Source organism: Hemitrygon akajei, chromosome 21, assembly GCF_048418815.1.
Source record: "Hemitrygon akajei chromosome 21, sHemAka1.3, whole genome shotgun sequence".
Taxonomy (NCBI): Eukaryota; Metazoa; Chordata; class Chondrichthyes; order Myliobatiformes; family Dasyatidae; genus Hemitrygon; species Hemitrygon akajei.
Genome location: NC_133144.1, coordinates 20,968,033 through 20,990,963, shown reverse-complemented (window position 1 = coordinate 20,990,963; position 22,931 = coordinate 20,968,033). Strand labels below are relative to the sequence as shown.

Below are 22,931 nucleotides of genomic sequence, written 5' to 3'. Positions count from 1 at the left end.
GACCTGGCGAAAATCGGAGGACGCGGCCACGCACAGATCCCTTTAATGGGCCGACAGGAAACAAGAAGCTCCGCCGCACCTTTAAGGTGGCTTCAGAAGAAATAGGCCCTGATTATGTGCTTCTGTGCTCTGATTCGTTCTCGCGTTTGACATCGATTGAAACAGGTCTTTCAAATTGTAGGCAAGACATTCTCCTTGAGATTCGACCACATCTGTTGAATCTGCAGGGTCGAGGCTTATGTATCCGGTTCCTATAGGTCCCCGCCTATGAAGGAAACGAGGTGGACGATATTCTAGCCAATAAATCACTTAACATTAAGAATATAAATATAGGTGGAGATTTGTGGCATATATGACTATATGATACATATGTACAATATATGAAATACATCTTATGGAAATGTTTGCTTGATGATGAACTTCAATAAAAATAAATTGCAAAAAAGAATATAAATATAGTGGTGCTTTTGCATAAAGGTGAGGTGAAAGTCGTAATTTAAAAAGTCTATTCGATCACGGTGGCAGAGAAAGGACGTAATTTATATAAAATTCTGAGGTTGGTGGGAGATGGGTATAAAAGGAGGGAAGAAGTTATACTTGCACGTTTACGTATTGGACATAGTAAGTTGAATAATTAATTCATTGTTCAGAATTAATATGCACGATACAGACATTTGTCAAGAAACAGCGCAGACACAGTTTGGGATGGAAAGTGTGTTAGGATATCACTGCCATCATAATGTATACAAGTGTGTTTTTGACTTTCTGAAAAGTATTAGACTTTATGATACAGTAAACACGAGGAAATCTGCAGATGCTGGAAATTCAAACAACAACACACACAAAATGCTGGTGAAACACAGCAGGCCAGGCAGCATCTATAGGGAGAAGCGCTGTCGACGTTTCGGGCCGAGACCCTTCGTCAGGACTAACTAGTTATGATACTAGTTAGTTATGATAGAGTAGTTGTGATTTCTGGGGGAGCTGCCGTCTCTTTGCTCCACACTCCGGATCGGTAGGGGGCGGTAATGCGCCTTCTGTTGGTCTGCCGTCCGCCATTAAACGTGAGGAAGAATCCGGTGGTTGCAGGCTCGGGTCTCTCCGTTTCGGCTGCGAGCGTTGGGCGATGCCGCTGGTGCTTCTGTGCGGCCTTCCCTGCAGCGGGAAGAGCCGCAGGGCGGCGGAGCTGATCGAATATCTGCGGGAGGCGACGGACAGGAAGGTGGTGGAGGTGGGAGACCGGAGCCTGGGGGTGGAGCGCAACGAGGTCTATGCGGGTGAGAGGGGCCGGGGCAAGGAGGAACGGGGTGCGGGCAAATGGAGGGGCCGAAGGAGAGACGGGGTAGAGAGTAAAGGGGGACAGAGTAGCAGCAAAGAGAGGGGATAAAGGGGATAGAATGGGGCAAAGGGTGTGGGAATAGGGGGCACAGGGAAAAGGGGCAAGTGGGAGTGAGGAATGAGGCAAATGGTCGCAGTGGGGGGGAGGGGCAGAGGGGAAACCGGGGAGGGACGAGAAAGACATAGGTAAAAGGGCGAGGGTGCTAATGAGGAATGTGGAAAGGCAGAGGGGAAGGGGCTAAGGGGAGAGAAGGGAGGTTCCAAGGGGATTGGGTAAAGGGGGAGGGTATAGAGTTGGAAGGGGCAAAGTGGGTGTGGGGAGAGAGTAGAGGGGAAAGGATAGGTAGCGAAGGGTTACAGAATGATGGTGTTGGCCGGGGTAAAGGGGAGTGGGCTGGATGGCAAAAGCGAGGGTTGAGGAAAATGGAGTTTTGGGGAGCGGTGTAAGAAGGGAGGGTTGTAGGAGAAAGCAATGGAATGCTGGGGGTATTTTGGGGCTTATGGGAGTGGGTTAATAGGATGGCAATTCAGGGCAAGGTAAGAGATGTGTGTGAAGGGAAGGGCAAGGGGTATTGAAGAGGGGGCATTCATAACATTTGAGTGAGATTTGAGATTAGATGCTGCTGGGCCTCAGTTTAACATTTTAGCTAAATTATGACACTTTAGCATCTGTACTGTGCTGCTATATTAAGAATGGTTGTGTTTTCTTATGCTGTATTTCCAAGTCTTTGGCATGCAATTTCAAACAGCCCTCTGACACAAAGTAGCACCCCTAAGCACAAAATGTGGAGTCAAACAAAATGGCAGTTGTGGTAAGGCTATTGACTGTTGTAAACAGAATGAAACTGGCTTTCAGATGTAGTGACACTGAGGAGCTTACAAGTTTGTATGAGCTTTGACAGAGTTGAAAACTCCAGGGGACCTTTTTGGGGCCACTTCTTTTCATGTTATATGTCAACAGTTTGGCTGATAGAATTGATGGCTTTATGGGTAAGTTTGCAGATAATGTAAAGGTAGGTGGCGAGGCAGGTAGTGTTGAGGAATCGGGGAATCTGCAGAAGGACAAACAAATTAGGAAAATGGGCAAAAAAAAGTGGCAGACTGAGTACAATGTAGGGAATTGTATAGTCATGTACTTTGGCAGAAGGCATAAAGGCATAGTTTATTTTCTAAATGGGGAGAAAATTCAGAAATCAGAGGTGTGAATGGACTTGGGAGCCCTTGTGCAAGATTCCCTAAATGTTACTCACTGGAATTTAGAAGAATGCCGGAGGGATTTCATTGAAACCTACCGAATGTTGAAAGGACTAGATAGGGTGGATGTAGAGAGGATGTTTCCTAGGGTGGGGGTATCCAGAACTAGAGGGCACAGCCTCAGAATTAAGGGGCAACCTTTTAGTAAAGAGGTAAGGAGGAATTTTTCAGTCAGAGTAGTGAATCTGGCACAGACTGTGGTGGAGGGCAAGTCCATGGGTATATTTAAAGTGGAAGTTGATAGCTTCCTGTTCAAAGGATATGGTGATAAGGCAGGTGTATGAGGTTAAATGGGCTGAATGGCCTAATTCTGCTGCTATGTCTTGCAGGCCCTGTCAATGATAAGGAAGGGAAATGTAATGACTAAAATATAAAAGCAAGAATGTAATGGTGAAGCTTTAGGAGGCATTGGACAGACCGCACTTAAAATATTGTAAGCAGTATTGAGCCCCTTATGTAAGAAAGGGTATGCTGATATTGGGGAGGGTACAGAGGAGGTTCACAAGAATAGTCTCTGGAATGAAAGGGTTAATGTATGAGGCACATTTGATAGCTGTTGTGTTTAGAAAAACGAGGGGGAATCTCATTGAAACCTATCAAATATTGAAAAGCCTTGATAGAGTGGCCAGGAAGGCGATGTTTCCTATAGTGGGAGAGTCTAGAACCCGAGGGCGCGGGCTCAGGGTAGGGGATGTACCTTTAGAACAGAGAAGAGGAGAGTGGTGAATCTGTGGAATTCAATGCCACAGATGGTTGTGGAGGCCAAGTCATTGGGTATTTAAAACAGAAAATAGACTCTTGATTAATAAGAGTGTCCAGGGTTACAGGGAGAAGGCAGGAGAATGGGGTTTTGAGAGATAATAAATCAGCCGTGAAGGAACAGTGGAACAGACTTGATCAGCTGAATAGTCTAATGCCGCTCCTATGTCTTATGGTCTCAATAGAATAGACATGTATTTAGAATTATTTAAATAACGAGACTAAATAATGAAGGCAAGCACTGCCTTCGGGACGTACATGATAAATAATATGAATCTGCCTTTCAACCCAATCAGTAAGATTGTGGCTGCTGCTCCTCAATTTCTCTGTTCTGACTCCAGATCCTTAGATTCTCTTGTATCTAAAAATCTATTGCCTCTGACTGAATACACTCATGAATTGACCTCCTGCAGCCCTGATGGGTGGGCTGTTCCAGCAATGCCCATTCTTCTATTTTGGGCTGTTATCCCTTTTCCCAGTTTTGGATGACCTGGATAACCAGATAAGTAACTCAGACTAGAATCATTTGACATCTAAATCAGGGAGCCCTGAGTTTCTGTTTCCAAAGAAATCCTAATCTTCCATGAAAGATTCCCAGTTTCTTGTAATCAAGGTACAATGTAAATTTATTATTTACTTTATGATTACAGAAGGGGAAGTGTTTGAAGTAGCAAGTGAGAGAGCGACATCTTGCAGGGTGGGAGCCATTTGAAAGCTGCAAGTCTTGTTAGGAAAGAGATATTGTTTTGGCCAATAAAAAACAAAGTTGTAAGTGGAGTGGCCATTGTTGGAGTGGGCCAGTTTTAGTGATCTGGCTTTGGCTCAGAAGGCTCGGACAAGCACAGATGTAGGTTCCAAGTAAGTTTTTGTTTCTCTGTTAGTACATAGAATGTACATGTGTTGAGAATGAACCCAGAGTTAGTGGTATGTTCCTTGCGTGAGATGTGGGAATTTTGGGAGACCTCGGTCTCCCTGATAACTACATCTGCATGGTGCACTGAGCTGCAGATCATGGGAGGGAGTGAGCAGGTGATAGCTTGGAGCTACAAGGAGGTAGTTACCTCCAAGTTGTAGGAGGCAGCTACTTGGGTGACTGTTAGAAGAGGAAAGGGAATAAGAAGCCAGTACAGAGTACCCCAGTACTGTTTCCCTCGATAATAAGTATACCACTTTGGATACTGTGGGGGGGGGGGGTCATTGATTGACCTACCAGAGAGAAACCACAGTGAGCAGGTCTCTGGCAATGAGTCTGGCTCTGGTTAGAAGGGAAGGAGAGAGAAGAGGCAAGATATAGTGATAGGGAATTTGTTGGGGGGAACATAAAGGAGTTTCTCAAAGTAAATTTATTATTTACTTGTCACCATATAAATGTCACCATATACAACCCTGAGATTGTGGGCAAACTTAATATAGTATAATAACCATAATAGAATCGATACAAGACCACACCAACTTGGGCATTTATCTAGTGTGCAAAAGGCAACAAACTGCAAATGCAAAACAAAGAAATAATAAAATATAAGGAATAAATTTCAAGCATATCAGATGAAGAGTCCTTGAAGGTGAGTTCACTTCAATGATAGGAAATTATCCCTTTGGTTCAGGAGCTTCTTAGTTGAGGGGTAATGATTGTTCATGTACTTTGAGGCTCCTGTATCATCTTCCTGATGGCAGCAGCAAGAAGAGAGCATGGATGCCGTAGTACTCTCTGACTGTATTTACAAGGTACGTATGGTATATGTCAATATATACTACCTTGAAATTCATTGTCATGCAAACATTCACAGTAGAACTGAGAAATACAATGGAATCAATGAAAAACAGACTGATAGATAGACATTGTACAAAAGAAGTCAAACTGCAAATGAAGTAAATAAGTAATACTGAGAACTTGAAAATGAATCCTTAGGTTGTGGAATCTGTTCAGAGCTGAAGTGAGTGAAGTTACCCACCCTGATTCAGGAGCCTAATGGTTAATGGGTAATTACTGTCCCTGAACCTGATGGTGTGGGACCCAAGGCTCCTATACCTCCTTCCTGATGGTAGCAGTGAGAAGACGGCCGGGATGATGGGGGTCTTTGCCTTTTCTCCCATTCTCTTCCCCCAAGCTTTTCCAAGCTGTTATGTACTACTGCCTGATATCAATTGTCACTTTGTTTTTCATAAACATACAGGGTGCTGGAAATTCAGAGTAACACGCACAAAATGCTGGAGGAACTCAGCAGGTCAGGCAGCGGCCATGGAAAGGAATAAAAAGTTAACATTTTGGGCTAAGATCCTTGAACAGACTGGAAAGGAGGAGGGCATTTCTGGCTTCTTTCCTTTTCGGTCCTGACCGGCGACATCAACTCTTTATTCCTTTCCACAGATGCTGTCTGACCCGCTGAGTTCGTTTAACAATTTGGTTTTGCCAGTTTAAATCTTTATCTCTTCAGGCTTAACTTAATATATTGCTCTATATTTCTAATTTCTATTTTATTTAGTATCTTTAGAAGGGTTTCTTAATTTACTTTCCCAAAGAGCCCATACTTGCCTACCCTTGTGCTCAGACTTTTAATTTGGGGGTGGTGAGGACTTCAGTTCATCGTCATTCTACAAGGCTTGAATGGCATCTTTGTCTTGGCAGCACAGTACTCATAGTATTGAGCCAGCTTTCGGGCGATAACTGCATATGAAAAATCTCCCTCCTTATGGCCCACTTTGATACAAAACAGATGCTGGAAATCCAGATCGACACACACCAATGCTGGAGGAACTCAGCAGATCAGGCAGCATTAATGGGGAGGGGGGAATAAATAGTCAACATTTTGGGCTGAGACCCTTCATCAGGTTTGGAAAGGAAGGGGAGAGAAGCCTGAATAGAAGGTGGGAGGGAGGGTAAAGGAACCCAAGTGGTCAGGTGGGAGGGGGAAGAGGGGATGAAGTGAGGAGCTGGGAGGTGATGGGTAGAAGAGGTAAAGGGTTGAAGAAGAAGGCACCTGATAGAGCAGAGTTAACCATGAGGGAAAGAGGAGGGGCATCAGAGGGAGCTGAAAGGTAGGTGAGGAGTGGGGCAGGTAAGAGGGGAGCCAAGAGAGAAGGGGGATGGGGAGAAATTACCAAGTTAGAGAAATCATTGCTTGTGCCATCAGGTTAGAGGCTACCCAGTGGAATAGTAAACTATCTCCGTTGATTGCCCCCCCCCCCCAAAAAAAAAAAGAAACCTTGGAAATTTATTGCTATCTCTTAATCATTAACCAGGTTATTCTTCTAAAGGTCTTAAGACTTTTACATGAACCTGAGACCAAAGGTGAATGTAACTTCTCACTTGAAAGATGGCTTTTCTTGTGGTAATTACAGTTTGGATCCTCCATTTGAGTATTTGCTTTGGAAGCAATGTGGCCTGCTCACTGGGGTCTGCTTAGTATAATTAGACAGAGAAGCAGAATTAGGCCATTTGGCCTATTGAAAGCCTCAATGCTGGCAATGTAGGCTCAGGGAGGATGCCATCATGGGTTTGCTGTGAATTTAGAGGAATTCATAGTGGTACCTCTCTACTGGTTAATGTGACTGCTTTAGATAATCAATGTCTATGAAACGTATAGAAAGGTGGGATCACTGCTACTTGTTAGATTGCCAGAATTGTACTGTTGTTGCCCAAGAGTATGCTGATAAAAGTCCTCATTCAGATCTGAGGATGCCATGGAATTTTACCACTGCACTATGGTGGCATAGTGGTTAGCACAACGCTTTACTGTGCCAGTGACCAGGGTTCAATTCCTACTGCTGTCTGTAAGGACGTTCTCCCCATGACCACATTGATTTCCTCCAGGTGCTCCGGTTTCATCCCACAGTCCAAAGAAGTACCGGTTTGTAGGTTGATGATCGTCAAATTGTCCTGTGGTTAGGCTAGAGTTAAGTTGGGGGTTGCTGGCCCAAAGACATTAAGGACCTGTTATTCACTGTATCTCAATAATTAAGTAAATAAAACCAGCGTCTGCAGTTGCAATAAAAAGTTTGAACCCTCTGTAATTACCTGATTTTCTGTATTAATTACTCATAAAATGTAGTCTCATCTTCATCTAAGTCACAATAATAGATAAATTATTCACAGTCCAGGCTGGAAAAAAGTATTTTAAGCCTTGTACTTCTTAACTGGTAGAACCTTCTTTAGCAGCAATAACTTCTACCAAGCGTTTCCTGTTGCTGCTGATCGGATTTGCACCATAGTGAGGAGGAATTGTAGACCATTCCTCCATACAAAACTTTTGGTTCATCAACATTTCTGGGATGACATTTTAGGTCATGCCACAACACTCAGTTGGATTAAAATCTGTGACTCTACCACTCCAAAACAAATTTTCTTCTTTATAAACCATTCTGTTTTTGATTTACTGGTGTTTCAGATCATTGTCTTGTTGCATCATCCAACTTCTATTAAGCTTCAGGTGATGGACCGCTACCCTGATATTGTTAGCTGTCTTGATATAATTTTGAATGCATTGTTCCATCAACAATTACAAGCTGTGCAGGCTCTGAGGCAGCAAAGCAGCCCAAACTATCATGCTCCTTCCACCATGCTTCACAGTTGGGATGAGCTTTTGGAGTTGGCGTGCAGTGCCCTTTTACCTCCAAATATAGTGGTGTGCATTTCTGCCAAACAGTTCAACTTTTGCTTCATCTGTCCACAGAATATTGTCCCAGAAGTGTTGTGGAACCAGGCGGTCTTTTGCAAATTTGAGACATACAGAATTATTTTTTTTGGAGAGTAGTGGTTTCCTCCGAGGTGTCCTTCCAAGAACACCATCCTTGTTGAGTGTATTGCTTATAGTGGATATATGAACAGAAACTTGAGCAAATTCTGGAGATTTCTGCAGGTGTTTTGATGTTATCCTTGGGTTCTTTTTCACCCCTTTCAGTATTGCACGTTGTGTTCTTGGTGTGATTTTGCAGGCTGCCCACTCCTAGGGAGAGTAGCAACAGTACTGAATTTCTTCCATTTGTAGATTATTTCTCTTACTGTGGACTGATGAACACTCAGGTCTTTAGAAATGCTCTTGTAGCCTTTTCCAGCTTCTTACATGTCTACAGTTTTTTTTCGAAGGTCCTCTGAAAGTTGTTTTGATTGAGGCATGGTGCTCTTTCTTGAGAAGAGCAGGCTCTGTCAGTAACCTGACTGTCTTTTTTATAGGGCAGGACACTTCTACAACCCACACCTCCAATCTCCATCTCATTGATTGGAACACCTGACTGCAAATAGCTTTTGTGGAAGGCATTGCCCCTGAGGTTTGCGTACTTTTTTGAACCTATTCTGTGATTGTTTAAATGGTGTACCCAGTATTGATGAGAAGAAGTGCAATTGTTTGTGTGTTATTAGTTTAGATAGATTGTGTTGGTCTATTATTGTGACTTAGATGACGATCAGACCATATTTTATGAGTAATTAATGAAGAAAATCAGGTAATTACAAAGGGTTCACAAACTTTTTCTTGCAACTATACATGCTTTTTTAAAAATCTTTTTTTGTGCCTTGGTACTTGATGTTAGCTTGGGATATATGGAATAACATATCATCAGTGTATTCTGTTGGAAAAAGCACCATTTGATTTAATATATGTATAGTTTTAGTATGAGCAAGAGAGACCTAAATGGTGGTCATTTTTTATTTTGTATTTCAGATTCTCGGAAGGAGAAGGAGCTCCGAGGAGCATTGAAAGCAGAAGTTGAAAGGTAGAATGAAATTATTACTCTGCGATTAGGATATAAAAAAAGGTCTGATCTGAAAACTGTAGCTTTTGGGTTTTTTTGTAAAGCATGAAACTACCCATGCTTTTACATTTTTTGCAATTTGTATTTTTTCTGGTTTCTGTACATTTTGGTTGCACTGCAGTGTAAATCAAACTTTGCCCATGCCAAGGAGTAAATTCTCTTTGCCTTTTCTGTGTACATGCCAGTTCTATACAGCACATGCATGTATCTCCTGCTGTAATATTCCTTCTGTCTCCTGGCTTGGCATCCATTTGCTCCACCTCTCTGCAAACTGGTCCTTGCATTTACTGTCATTTTTCAGAGTGCACAAACTAACACAGTTACTATTAAAGGGGCAACACAGTAGCATAGTGGTTAGTACCCACTTTGCAGTACCAGTGACCCAGGTTCAATTCCCACCACTGCTTGTAAGGAGTTTATATGCTCTCCCTGTGTGATTGAGTGTGACTCAAAGCTTTCTCAATCTTTCTGGTCAGAACTGTTTCCTTTAACAATGTAAGAGCAATGCTTCTATCTGTGCTTGGTCCTGGTACTCTGTGTCATTTTGACATCAGCCCTTGGTGCACATTTGAGTTGTAAAAGACTTTGGTTATTTTTGTCTCCTACTATCAGGCTCACAGTAGCACTGGAGACGTTTTTACAGTTCTGCTACTCTGAGCTTAATTTCCTTGTGGTTGCACACATGTTGTTGGTCAGTGTGACAAGCATCTTTCTCGACTAAAATAACCCACAAGAAATGAGTGTTGCTAATACCTCCACTCTGTGTCATTTAATCTCTCCTGGTCTTCTCTATCGCAGATGTCTTGTTCTCCCTCTTCATTCCAGTAATGTAACACTTGTTTACCTCCAACTTCTCCCCATTCTGATGCAAGGTTCATACTAAATTTATTACCAACATACGTACATGTTCATGGTCATCTGCTGTAGCCCATCCATTTCAAGGTTCGATATGTTGTGCATTCAGAGATGCTCTTCTGCACGCCACTGTTGTAATAGGTGGTTATTTGAGTTGCATTCGCCTTCCTATCAGCTTGAACCAGTCTGGCCATTCTCCTCTGACCTCTCTCATTAACATGGTATATTCACTCAGATTTACTGCTCACTAGATTATTTTTTGTTTATCGCACCATATTCTGTAAAATCTAAAGACTGGTATGTGTGAAAATCCCAGGAGGTCAGCAGTTTTTGAGATGCTCAAATCACCCCTTCTGGCACTAACAATCATTTGATGGTCAAAGTTACTTAGATCACATTTCCCCATTCTGATATTTGGTCTGAACAACTGAACCCTCTTGACCGTGTCTGCATGCTTTTATGCATTGAGTTGCTGACACTGGGTTGGCTGATTAGATATTGGCACTAACGAGCAGGTGTACCTAATAAAGTGGCCACTGAATGTATTTCTCCATGTACTACCGAGGTTCATTTTCTTATGGGCATCAACATTCACAATGGAATAAAGAAATACAAATCAGTGAAAAACTACACACAAACAAGAATGACAAACAATCTATGTGCAAAAGAAAACCAAAGTCTGCAAATACAAAAAGAATAATAAAAAGTAAATGATGCTAATAACATGAACTGCAGAGTCATTGAAAGTATTTCAGTTTGAAGCATTAACTCTGCTTGTCTCTCCACTGTTGCTGCCTGATGTATTGAGTATTTTCAACATTACTATTTTTTGTTCAGATTTCTGTCATCCACAGTTCTTCGTTTTGGAATTAATGACCGTCCAAATTGATAAGATACTTAATAAGATGGTAATTAATTATTGTTTTAACTTGATAATATACTGTGTTGCCATGTTCTGTTGTATGCCTAGACACACATTCCACAATAAAGCACAACAATTGAGTAGGGCTTGTACGCAGCTTGCCATTCAGAGCATCGTTAGCATTTGGAAGCAAATCGTACTCAACCCAGTGAGCAGGAAAGGAATAGCAAAAACAGACATATTTTCTGCCTGGCTGTTACAGTGGTATTTTGGATGAGATTCAGAATGTGCCTGATACTTGTACTATCTAGTGCAATTTCATATTTTTCTTTAAACTTGTGTATCTTTATTCTCAGAAAAATCAATAAAGAAGATGTTGTGATTCTGGATACTCTAAACTACATCAAAGGTATGGAGTGAGTCTTTAAATTGATTCAATGATGTACAGATGCCATTCTCATTGTTTTGAGAGCAGTGATATGTTGGGTGATGCCATAGCCCACCCATCCTATGCTTGTTGCGTTGGGCGATGCCATAGTCCATCCATCCTATGCAGTGATATGTTGTGTGATGGGGTAGGTCATCCATCCTATGCAGTGATATGTTGTGTGATGGGGTAGGTCATCCATCCTATGCAGTGATATGTTGTGTGATGGGGTAGGTCATCCATCCTATGCAGTGATATGTTGTGTGATGGGGTAGGTCATCCATCCTATGCAGTGATATGTTGTGTGATGGGGTAGGTCATCCATCCTATGCAGTGATATGTTGTGTGATGCAGCAGGCCATCCATCCTATGCTTGATGGGCTGAGATTTAAGATGGAGATCAGCTGATTACTTTCTGAAGGCTGGAAGGCGAAGAGCATGTGGTAATGCAGCTCTAAATTTAAAAATCAAAATGCTGAAAATAGTTGGTTCGGGCAGCAGCTGTGGAGAAAGAAACAATTCAGGACATTAAAAATGGGAGCATAATTAGGCCATTCAGCCCATTGAGTATGCTCTGCCATTCAAGCATGACTGTGAGAATGGCTGAGAGGATCATAGGGGTCTCCCTACCATCTACTGGGGACATTTATCAGGAGTGCTGCATACGCAAGGCCCTTAGTATTATTAAGGATCCCACCTATCTATCAGGAGACTCCGATGCATAAAAACAAGAACGGTCAGGATCAGAAACTTTTTCAGGCCATTAGGCTTCTGAACTCCCTGCTGCATCGTATTCAAAGTGTCACTGGTTAATCTGTTCTGTACCTTACAATATTTAATTTGTGCACTTGAATTTGTTTATTTGTGGGTAATTTATTTGTTGATTTCACCCTTCCTTTCATAAGTTATTGTGTGTTATGTGTACTGCAGTGCTTTACACCCTGGTTTGGAGAAACGTCATTTTGTTTGATGGTATACATGTATGTAGTTAGACTTGACTCTCCCTCTCGACTCTATTTTCCTGCCTTCTCCCCATCAACTTTGACACCCTTACTAAATATCAAACTCTGCTTTAAATATACCTGATGAATTGCCTCCATATGCGGCAGTGAATTCTACAAATTCACAAATTTTTCATCTCTGTTCGAAAGACACATTCTTCATTCTAAGGCTATGACTTTCACAAGGTCCAAATGTTACTCTGATACAAAATGTTAACTGTACTGTGTTTCTCCATCAAATAAGAACTAATTAGTTCACGTGCCTGTCATTTGACTAGGATTTATGGTGTGTATGTATATACAGTGCCTATGAAAAGTATTCACCCCCAACCCCCAGAAGTTTCCATGTTTTATTGTTTTACAACATTGAATTACAATGGATTTAATTTGACTTTTTTGACACTGATTGACAGATTTGGTGTCAAAATGAAAACAGAACTCTACAAAGTGATCTAAATATAAAACATAAAAAAACGATTACATAAGTATTCGAAATATGACGCACCAAGTCGTCACTGGTGTAGCCATTTTAAAGTCACAGAATTAGTTAAGTGGAGATCACCCGTGTGCAGTCAAAGTGTTTCAACTGATTGTAGTAAAAATACATCTGTATCTGGAAGGTCCAACTGCTGGTGAGTCAGTATCCTGTCAAAAACTACACGAAGACAAAAGAACATTCCAGGCAACTCCGTGAAAAAGTTATTGAAAAGCACAAGTCAGGAGATGGGTACAAGAAAATTTCTAAGTCACTGAATATTCGTTGGAGTACAGTTAGGTCAGTTGTCAAGAAATGGCTCAGCTGTAAATCTGCCTAGAGCAGGCAGTCCTAAAAATTGAGTGAACTTGCAAGAAGGGGACTAGTCAGGGAGGCCACCAAGAGACATATGACAACTCTGGAGGAGTTACAAGCTTCAGTGGCTGAGATGAAAGAGACTACACATACAACTGTTGCCTGGGTGTTTCACCAGTTGCAGCTTTATGAGAGAGTAGCAAAGAGAAGGCCACTGTTTGGGGGGAAAGAAACTCACTTGAACTCTTGGCTAGAGTTTGCCAGAAGGCATGTGGGACATGCTGGAAGGAGGTTTTATGGTGTGATAAAACCAAAATTGAGATTTTTGGCCATCAGACTAAACAGTGTTTGGCGTAAACACACCATCCCTACTGTGAAGCATGGTGGTGAGCAGGTATGCAATCAGTTATTTTATGTTTAATAATTGTAATAAATTTAGACCAATATGTAGAAATATGTCTTCACTTTGACACAGAAGAGTCTTTTCTGTTGATCAGTGTCAAAAAAGCCAAATTAAATCTATTGTGATTAAATGTTGTAAAACAATAAAACATAAAAACTTCTCGGGGGGGGGGGGGGTCGGTGAATACTTTTTATGGGCACTGTATTTTAGAATGGTGCCAATGTATTACGTCTGAAAAAGTTTTATTATGTATCGTATATGTCTACTGTTCACAGCACCAAATTGTAATTTCCTGAACTATTTGTTGTACTTGAACCATTTAATTATAAAAAGGCAGCCAACTGTTTCTTTCTGTTTTTAAATTTGGGGCTGTAGCAAGAAACCTGTGAGTACCTGTTGCAACAAGCAGTTAGCAATTGGCCAGAAAGTCAGATCAGACTCAGTAAGAATTTAATTTTTTTATTAGTTTTTCAAAACATTTTACAAAATTAAAAACCCCAAATCCCAATGAGGAGCATTAATACAGTGCAAAATTAAGCATACAATAACAATATGCTACAAAGAAAGAGAATTTAACAAAAAAGCACCTAAATTAAAGACAAGTGAGCTTAGTGTCCTCCCCAAGCCCCACAACACAAGAAAAAAACAACATCAACTCCAGACCAACCACCACACAATATAGAGAGTATAAGTCAGGACAGTCAAACTTCCAGACTGTGAATACACTTAGCAGCAGAGGATAATAATGCCTACTACCAGAAAAAAAAGGGAGCTGAAAGCAAGGGACTGAAAAGAAGAAAAAAAAAAGAAAGGAAAAAAACCCTAGTCAGGAGGAAGGTTATGAAAGTACTCGATAAAAGGTCCCCAGACCTTATGGAACTTTAGATCCGAATTAAGAACTGAATAATGAATTTTTTCGAGGTCCAAGCAGGCCATAATGTCGTTAAGCCATTGCGCATGAGTGGGCGGGGCAACATCTCTCCATCTAAGGAGGATCAAGCGTCTCGCCAGGAGAGAGGCAAAGGATAGTATTCGGCATTGGGTGGGACCCAGACATAAGTCTGTCTCGCCCCAAAAAACGAACAGAGCAATTAAGGGGTTAAGTTCTAGGTGCTGATTCAGAGTACCGATAATGTAGTGAAGACATCTTTCCAGAATTTCTCCAAGCTAGGACAGAACCAGTACATATGGATGAGAGAGGCCACGCCCCTCTTGCATTTATCACAGAGCGGTCTAATGCCAGGGTAGAATCGAGATAGTTTAGATTTAGACATATGGGCTCTATGAACAATCTTAAACTGTAAAAGGCAATGGCGAGCACAAAGGGAGGTTGAGTTAACCGATTTGAGAACTGAGTCCCAGCTCTCCTCGGATAAGGAAATATTTAAATCCTGCTCCCAGGCCATTTTAATTTTATCCACAGGGGCCTGTCGTAAGGCTGCTAGTTTATCTCGGATAATTGATATTAAACCTTTACCTAGTGGATTAATGGAAAGAAATAGGTCCATAGCATTTTTCGCAGGCATTTCAGGAAAGTTAGTAATTAAAGGAGCAGTAAAGTGTCGGATTTGGAGATATCTGAAAAAGTGAGCGTTAGGCAGGTTGAACTTAACAGAGAGCTGCTGAAAAGAAGCAAAGCGATTATCAATGAAGAGATCTTCAAAATGTCTAATGCCCTTCCTGTGCCAAACATGGAATGCTGAATTGTACGTAGTAGGTAAAAAAAAGGTGATTATGTGCGACAGGGCTAGAAACGGAAAACCCCTGGAAACCATAGCATTTCCTGAACTGAGCCCATATACGCAAAGTGTGTCTAACAAGAGGATTAGCTATTGATCTGGGCAGACTGCTAGGAAGTGCAGAGCCAAGAAGTGCAGATATAGATAATTCTTTGGTGGAGCTCAACTCCATTGCCACCCAGTTAGGGCACTCGGGTTGACCGTGGAAGAAAGACCAGAAGGCAGCACAATGTATATTAGCTGCCCAGTAATATAAGCGAAAGTTAGGTAAAGCCATGCCACCCTCTTTTTTAGATTTTTGGAGGTGGAATTTATTAATTCTAGAGCGCTTATTCTGCCACAGATATGACAAAATAATAGAGTCTAAGGAATCAAAAAAAGATTTAGGAATAAAAATTGGGATAGATTGAAATAAGTATAAAAATTTGGGGAGAACATACATTTTAACAACATTAATACGACCTACCAAAGACATAGATAGAGGTGACCATTGTACCAGACTCTGTTTTATAGCATATGAAAGATTGACAAAGTTTTCACGAAAGAGATCTTTAAACTTCCTTGTGACTGTAATTCCAAGATAAGTAAATTGATTATGGACTACTTTAAAAGGGAAATCACGAAATATTAGTTCTTGTGCTTCTTTATTAATTGGGAAAAGTTCACTCTTATGTAAATTGAGTTTATAGCCAGAGATCTGGCTAAACTGGTCAAGAAGTGAAAACATTAGAGGTAAGGATGTAGATGGATTTGAGAGAAAGAGTAATAAGTCATCAGCATAGAGAGAAACTTTATGCTCAACACCCCCTCTCCAAATCCCGGTCAATTCAGGACAATTTCGAAATGCTATCGCCAGAGGTTCTATAGCCAAATCAAAGAGAAAGGGACTTAAGGGGCATCCCTGACGGGTGCCACGTTTGAGATTAAATACTTGGGATTTCTGAAAATTGGTTAGAACAGAAGCAGTAGGACACAGGTACAGCAATTGGATCCAAGAGATGAAACTTTGGCCGAGGTCAAATTTTTCTAAGACTGCAAAAAGGTAGTTCCACTCTATACGATCAAATGCTTTCTCCGCATCAAGGGAGATAACACATTCAGGAGTGCCAGTTGGAACTGAGTATAAAATATTAAATAGATGCCGAATGTTAAAAAAAGGGAGACGGTTTTTAATAAAGCCTGTTCGGTCATCAGAGATAATGGAGGGAATAACGGTTTCTAATCTATGAGCCAACATTTTAGCTAAGATCTTTACATCAACATTGAGCAGAGAGATCGGCCTGTACGAGGAACACTCTGTTGGGTCTTTGCCCTTTTTTAAAATAAGAATAATAGATGCCTCATTGAAAGAGGGTGGCAATTTGCCGTAATTAAACGAGTCAGATATTACTGAAAGTAACTGAGGAGAAAGAAGTGAAGAGAATGATTTATAAAATTCTACAGGGAACCCATCAGGTCCAGGAGATTTCCCTGAGGACAGTGCAGAAATTGCAAAAGATATTTCTTCTGGTGATATAGGCGCATTGAGTTTGGCTTTGAAATCAGATGAAAGTGAGGGGATATTCAGATTCTGTAAAAATTGATCCACAGGGATATTGTCATTCAGAGGAATAAAGCCGAGAATAAAAATTTTTAAATGCGTCATTATTTTCAAAATGATCCGATGTAAAGTCTCCGTTCTCCTTCTGGATCTTTGTAATATGTTGTTTGGCTTTGGAACGCCTCAGCTGATTGGCTAGGAATTTACCAGACTTATCCCCATGGATGTAAAAGCGACTCTTGCTTTCAAGAAGTTGGCGTTCGACAGGTTGAGTGGATAGAAGGTTAAATTTAGTTTGGAGTTCAACGCGCTTTGACTCAGAAAGAATTTACAGTGGCATGCAAAAGTTTGGGCACTCCTGGTCAAAATTAGCTAAGCGAGTAAAAGATGACCTGATTTCCAAAAGGCATAATAAAGTTAAAGATGACACATTTCTTTAAAAAGTAATCTTGCTTAAAGTAGTATTTCCATCTTTTATAGTTTCAAAATAACAAAAAAGGAAAAGGGCCCGAAGCAGAAGTTTGGGCACCCTGCATAGTCACTACTTAGTAACGCCCCCTTTGGCAAGTAATCACAGCTTGTAAACTCTTTCTCTAGCCAGCTAAGCGTCTTTCAATTTTTGTTTGGGGGATTTTCGCACATTCTTCCTTGCAAAAGGCTTCTGTGAGATTCTTGGGCTGTCCTGCATGCACTGCTCTTTTGAGGTCTATCCACAGATTTTCAATGATGTTTAGATCGGGGGATTGTGAGGCCCATGGCTCAGCTTGCGCCTCTTGAGGTAGCCCATTGTGGATTTTGAGGTGTGTTTAGGATCATTATCCTGTTGTAGAAGCCATCCTCTTTTCATCTTAAGCTTTTTTTTTTACAGACGGTGTTATGTTTGCTTCCAGAATTTGCTGCTATTTAATTGAATTCATTCTTCTCTACCCCCGTGCTTAACAGTTAGAGAGTGTTCTTTTCATGAAATTCTGCACCCTTTTTTCTCCAAACATACCTTTGCTCATTGCGGCCAAAAAGTTCTATTTTAACTTTATCAGTCCACAGGACTTGTTTCCAAATGCATCAGGCTTGTTTAGATGTTCCTTTGCAAACTTCTGACGCTGAATTTTGTGGTGAGGCCGCAGGAAGGGTTTTCTTCTGATAACTCTTCCATGAAGGTCATATTTGTGCAGGTGTCACTGCACAGTAGAACAGTGCACCACCACTCCAGAGTCTGCTAAATCTTCCTGAAGGTCTTTTGCAGTCAAGCGGGGGTTTTGATTTGCCTTTCTAGCAATCCTATGAGTAGTTCTCTCGGAAAGTTTTCTTGGTCTTCCAGACCTTAACTTGACCTCCACCGTTCCTGTTTCCTGCCATTTCTTAATTACATTACAAACTGAGGAAACGGCTACCTGAAAACGCTTTACTATCTTCTTATAGCCTTCTGCTTTCTGGGCATCATTTATTTTAAATTTCAGAGTGCTAGGCTGCTGCTTAGAGGAGCCCATAGCTGCCGATTGTTGGGACAAGGTTTGAGGAGCCAGGGTATTTATAAAGCTTTGAAATATGCATCACCTGGCCTTTCCTAATGATGATTGTAAACAAGCCATAGCCCTAACAAGCTAATGAAGGTCTGAGACCTTGTTAAAAGTTACCTGAGAGCTCAAATCTCTTGGGGTGCCCAGACTTTTGAATGGTGCTCCTTTCCTTTTTTCCACTCTAAAATCGTACAAAACAAAAATAATACACTAATTTTGCTTAAAATGTTGAAAAGAATGTGTCATCTTTAACTTTATGACTTTTGGAGATCAGTTCATCTTCCGCTCACTTAACTATTCACAGTAACAGAAATTTTGACTGGGGTGCCCAAACTTTTGCATGCCACTGTACCTACCTGGAATGATTACTGTTTGCAGTAATACAGTCAATGTCCTTGCAGGTCATTCTGTAAGTAAATTGTTTAATATTGCAAGGTCTGAGGTCTTGGGCTTGGTTTAGTTGTAGTCTAGTTAGAAACATGTGGCTTAGGTCCCACTCTACTAGTTACACTTAAGACTAAGACCAGTGGAGTTCAGTGCCATAGCTTGGATGAGATAAATTATAGCAAAGCAAATTTTGCCAAATGGGCTACGAGTCTGTTTCTGGGCCTCACTGAGGTGGCTGTTCACAGGTAAAGGTGTCCCTCTTCAGTGATAGATCCATGTCCAGAGAAGGAGGATGAGTATCTCCTGGCTGGGCTTGACAGGTGGCATGGCCTGGATTTCATCCAACCCCTCTTATCTTCTGGAGAAGTTCAGGGAGGTCGCCCAAGGCCCATGAATAAGCAGGTGATCTATATTTGCAATGCTATACATTGTCAGGAGATCAGCGATAATTCCTCTGTGTCATCCTTTTGTATCTCCCTCTGAGAGCTGATGGGACTTTATTTCGTGTGATCTCAAAGAGTGCCTGTGCAGGTTTCTCTCTTCTGCACTAAAGTGCAGCCCAGGTTAAATAGTCTTGAACCACGTGCTCTGAAGGAGCATGGGTTTACATAATTAGAGTTCTGCAGTTTTCTCCAATTGCTACTTATACTATCGTTACGAGTATTCACGTTTGAGCTGGTGCTCCTTTTTCAGGTAATAAGCTTTTCTAAGAGTGTTGCTAACTGCAATCCATTGTGTTTAGAATGTCAGTGTGATGAGCAATTTGCATTCAGGATGCTACTAAAATGCTTAGCTCTAATTTTGTAAAATAGAGCTTAAACAAAAGAAATCTCTGGAATGAAAAGTACTTTTCACAATTTCTGCTTTTTTTTTTACCTATTCTTTTCTGAAAGATAATGTACCTGCAGATATCCTGATATGAAAAATTGAACTGAGCTAATGGTGTCTTCTGCTGGATTGCAGGAAATGTTCAAAATGCTTTCACGGGTACTGACATCTTTGGCATAAATAACAAAGAGCTGTCATCTTTGAGGATGGCTTTGTTCTGCTGTGGATTTGTAGGTTCTCTGGGAGGCTGGTGAGGTAAAAAAGGGAACTGTAGACCCCCCCCCCCCCGCCCACCCACACAGATAGGGGGAGGAGATGCCTGACAGGTAGGCTTATGAGGTGGTCCACTCCTAGAATTAATAAAGCATTTCTCTGTGCCTTTTGTACATGTCTTTTGCATGTGTTAAAGGTCCTAAATACGTTCTTTTGCTATCCCGTGTGTTCTCAAAAGCAAATGGTTTAGTGTGGAGCAATGCACAGCCATTCTCTGTAGAATCATGCCAGTGGGCATGGGAGCCAAGTGGGAATTGTAAAACCAAGGCTTCCCTTCCCTCCACAATTGTGAACATCAGCAGTAATTCCACAGCTTAAGCTGCTGGAATTCTGCTCATCATTCCAGCCACTTCCACATGTTGAGTAGGAAGTGTTCAAATCCCCTTGGCACTTCCAGCCTGCCAGATTCCGTGAATAAGTTTTGCTGTTTGGCCACCTGGGCTGGGGCTCAAACTGATACCAGTATCCGATCAAGTTCATTGTCAAGAAGGTCTGGAGAGGATACCTTGCCATAGAGGCACATCCCAAGCGGCTGCATTACAGAGGACTCTCTTATAATTCCAAAAGATACACACTGAGGCAAACATCAGCTCTGGGAAGGGTACACCTTGGTCCACCTGAAATTTGTTGGTCTTTCAGTATAAAGAGATGTCTGCAAGCAAATGCTGCCACACGGCACACTGCAGGCAGCAGAAGTCCGTGCTGGGTGATGCACTGAAGCTTGGTGCAGCCACTGCAAAGGCTCTTTGGGCAAGGACCACAATCTTGGTACCTTAACTGCTTTATTTGTGAATTGCTTAAAGAGGAATCATCCGTGGCATTGATGTCTAGTAATAAACTCTATTGCTTTGACAATCCAATGAATGTAGAGGAAAACATTAACATATTATATTGTTTCTTCTGTATATTAATAAATAAAGTAAATTATCCATCAAGAGGATTTAATATTTTAGTTAAAAAGGGGAGAGTGGTGGGTGCTGTGGGTTGATTTTTAAGCACAGATGCTCTTATTTTCAAACTCATTTACAATTTTGTTAGGATGAAATGTTTTTAACTTGCAGTCTCTGGCCCTCTCAGTAGCTTTTAATGCATGTGGGAATCTCTTTGCCAACTGGATACATGGAAGTAATAAGGGAGGTGTGAGACGGCAGTTGGTACAGGCGATATCTACACGTGTATGTTTAAGCCTTGTGAAGAAGCCGCCAATTTAGCTTGTCCGAGGTGACGAGTCAGGTTGACAGAAGCTTGCTATAAATGAGCAGCTGGGCTGATAATGGGGCCAATTAATCAAGAGGCAGATCAGAATGACTTTTGATTTAGCATTTCTTCTTGAGATGTGAAAATATTGACTCACTGTGTCTAATTTTGTTACAAATATGTGAATCCATCTGACTGTTCTTTTAAATATAGGTTACAGATATGAGCTGTTCTGTTTAATAAAGCATGCACAGACTCCACATTGCTTGGTAAGTAGCCATTAAATCTTCCTTTTGTAATGAAATGTGAAGGATTGCAGGTTTTGTATGTATTTTTTACTAACACAGCTGTTAGCTCAGTTTGATTTTATTCTGAGACCCTCGTAACTTCTCGCCACTTTTCTGGGCCGCTTGCTAAACCACTCACCAGGCTACCCTCATGCACAAATGTTAATCGCTAATAACTGCACTTAAGCCCTTGTTTGTTAAATCTGAAGTATTTCTAGTACGATTTCTGGTAAAACCATAGAAAACGTACAGCACAATACAGGCCCTTTGGCCCACAAAGTTGTGCCGAACAAGTCCCTACCTTAGAAATTACTCGGCTTACCTATAGCCCTATATTTTACTAAGCTTCATGTACCTATCTAAAAACCTCTTAAAAGACCCTATCGTATCCGCCTCCACCACTGTTGCCGGCAGCCCATTCCACGCACTCACCACTCTCTCAGTAAAAAAATTTACCCCGACATCTCCTCTGTACCTACTCCCCAGCACCTTAAACCTGTGTCCTCTCGTGGCAACCATTTCAGCCCTGGTTTAAAAGCTTCTGACTATCCACATGATCAATACCTCTCATCATCTTGTACACCTCTATCAGGTCACCTCTCATCCTCCTTCACTCCAAGGAGAAAAGGCTGAGTTCACTCAACCTATTCTCATAAGGCATGCTCCCCAATCCAGGCAACATCCTTGTAAATCTCCTCTGCACCCTTTCTATGGCTTCCACATCCTCCTTGTAGTGAGGGGACCAGAACTGAGCACAGTACTCCAAGTGAGGTCTGACCAGGGTCCTATATAGCTGCAACATTACCTCTTGGCTCCTAAATTCAATTCCATGATTGATGAAGGCCAATACACCATACGCCTTCTTAACCACAGAGTCAACCTGCACAGCTGCTTTGAGTGTCCTGTGGATTCGGACCCCAAGATCCCTCTGATCCTCCACATTGCCAAGAGTCTTACCATTAATACTATATTCTGCCATCATATTTGACCTACCAAAGTGAACCACTTCACACTTATCTGTGTTGAACTCCATCTGCCACTTACCAGCCCAGTTTTGCATCCTATCAATGTCCAGCTGTAACCTCTGACAGCCCTCCATACTATCCACAACACCTTCAACCCTTGTGTCATCAGCAAATTTACTAACCCATCCCTCCACTTCCTCATCCAAGTCATTTATAAAAATTACAAAGAGTAAGTGTCCCATAACAGATCCCTGAGGCACTCTACTGGTGACAGACCTCTATGCAGAATATGGCCCGTCTACAACCACTCTTTGCCTTCTGTGGGCAAGCCAGTTCTGGATCCACAAAGCAATGCCCCCTTGGATCCCATGCCTCTTTACTTTCTCGATAAGCCTTGCATGGGGTACCTTATCAAATGTCTTGCTGAAATCCATATACACTACATCTACTGCTCTACCTTCATCAATGTGTTTAGTCACATCCTCAGAAAAATTCAATCAGGCTCATAAGGCACGACCTGCCCTTGACAAAGCCATGCTGACTATTCCTAATCATTTTCTGCCTCTCCAAATGTTCATAAATCCTGCCTCTCAGGATATTCTTCATCAACTTACCAACCACTGATGTAAGACTGACTGGCCTATAATCTCCTGGGCTATCTCTACTCCCTTTCTTGAATAAAGAAACAACATTCGCAACCCTCCAATCCTCTGGAACCTCTCCCGTCCCCATTGATGATGCAAGGATCATCGCCAGAGGCT

General features: G+C 41.6%; 1 protein-coding gene across 1 annotated transcript in view; it reads left to right on the top strand.

Moving 5' to 3' along the window:
* Nucleotides 1–1,030: 1,030 nt before the first annotated feature.
* Nucleotides 1,031–22,931, top strand: part of kti12 (KTI12 chromatin associated homolog) — a 36,818-nt gene continuing 14,917 nt past the window's right edge. Inside the window, exons 1-4 of the mRNA XM_073024973.1 lie at nt 1,031–1,277; nt 9,009–9,060; nt 11,173–11,225; nt 21,132–21,187. Of these exons, the coding sequence (XP_072881074.1) occupies nt 1,127–1,277; nt 9,009–9,060; nt 11,173–11,225; nt 21,132–21,187 (312 nt within the window). The 5' untranslated portion in view covers nt 1,031–1,126. The remainder of the gene's footprint in view (nt 1,278–9,008; nt 9,061–11,172; nt 11,226–21,131; nt 21,188–22,931) is intronic.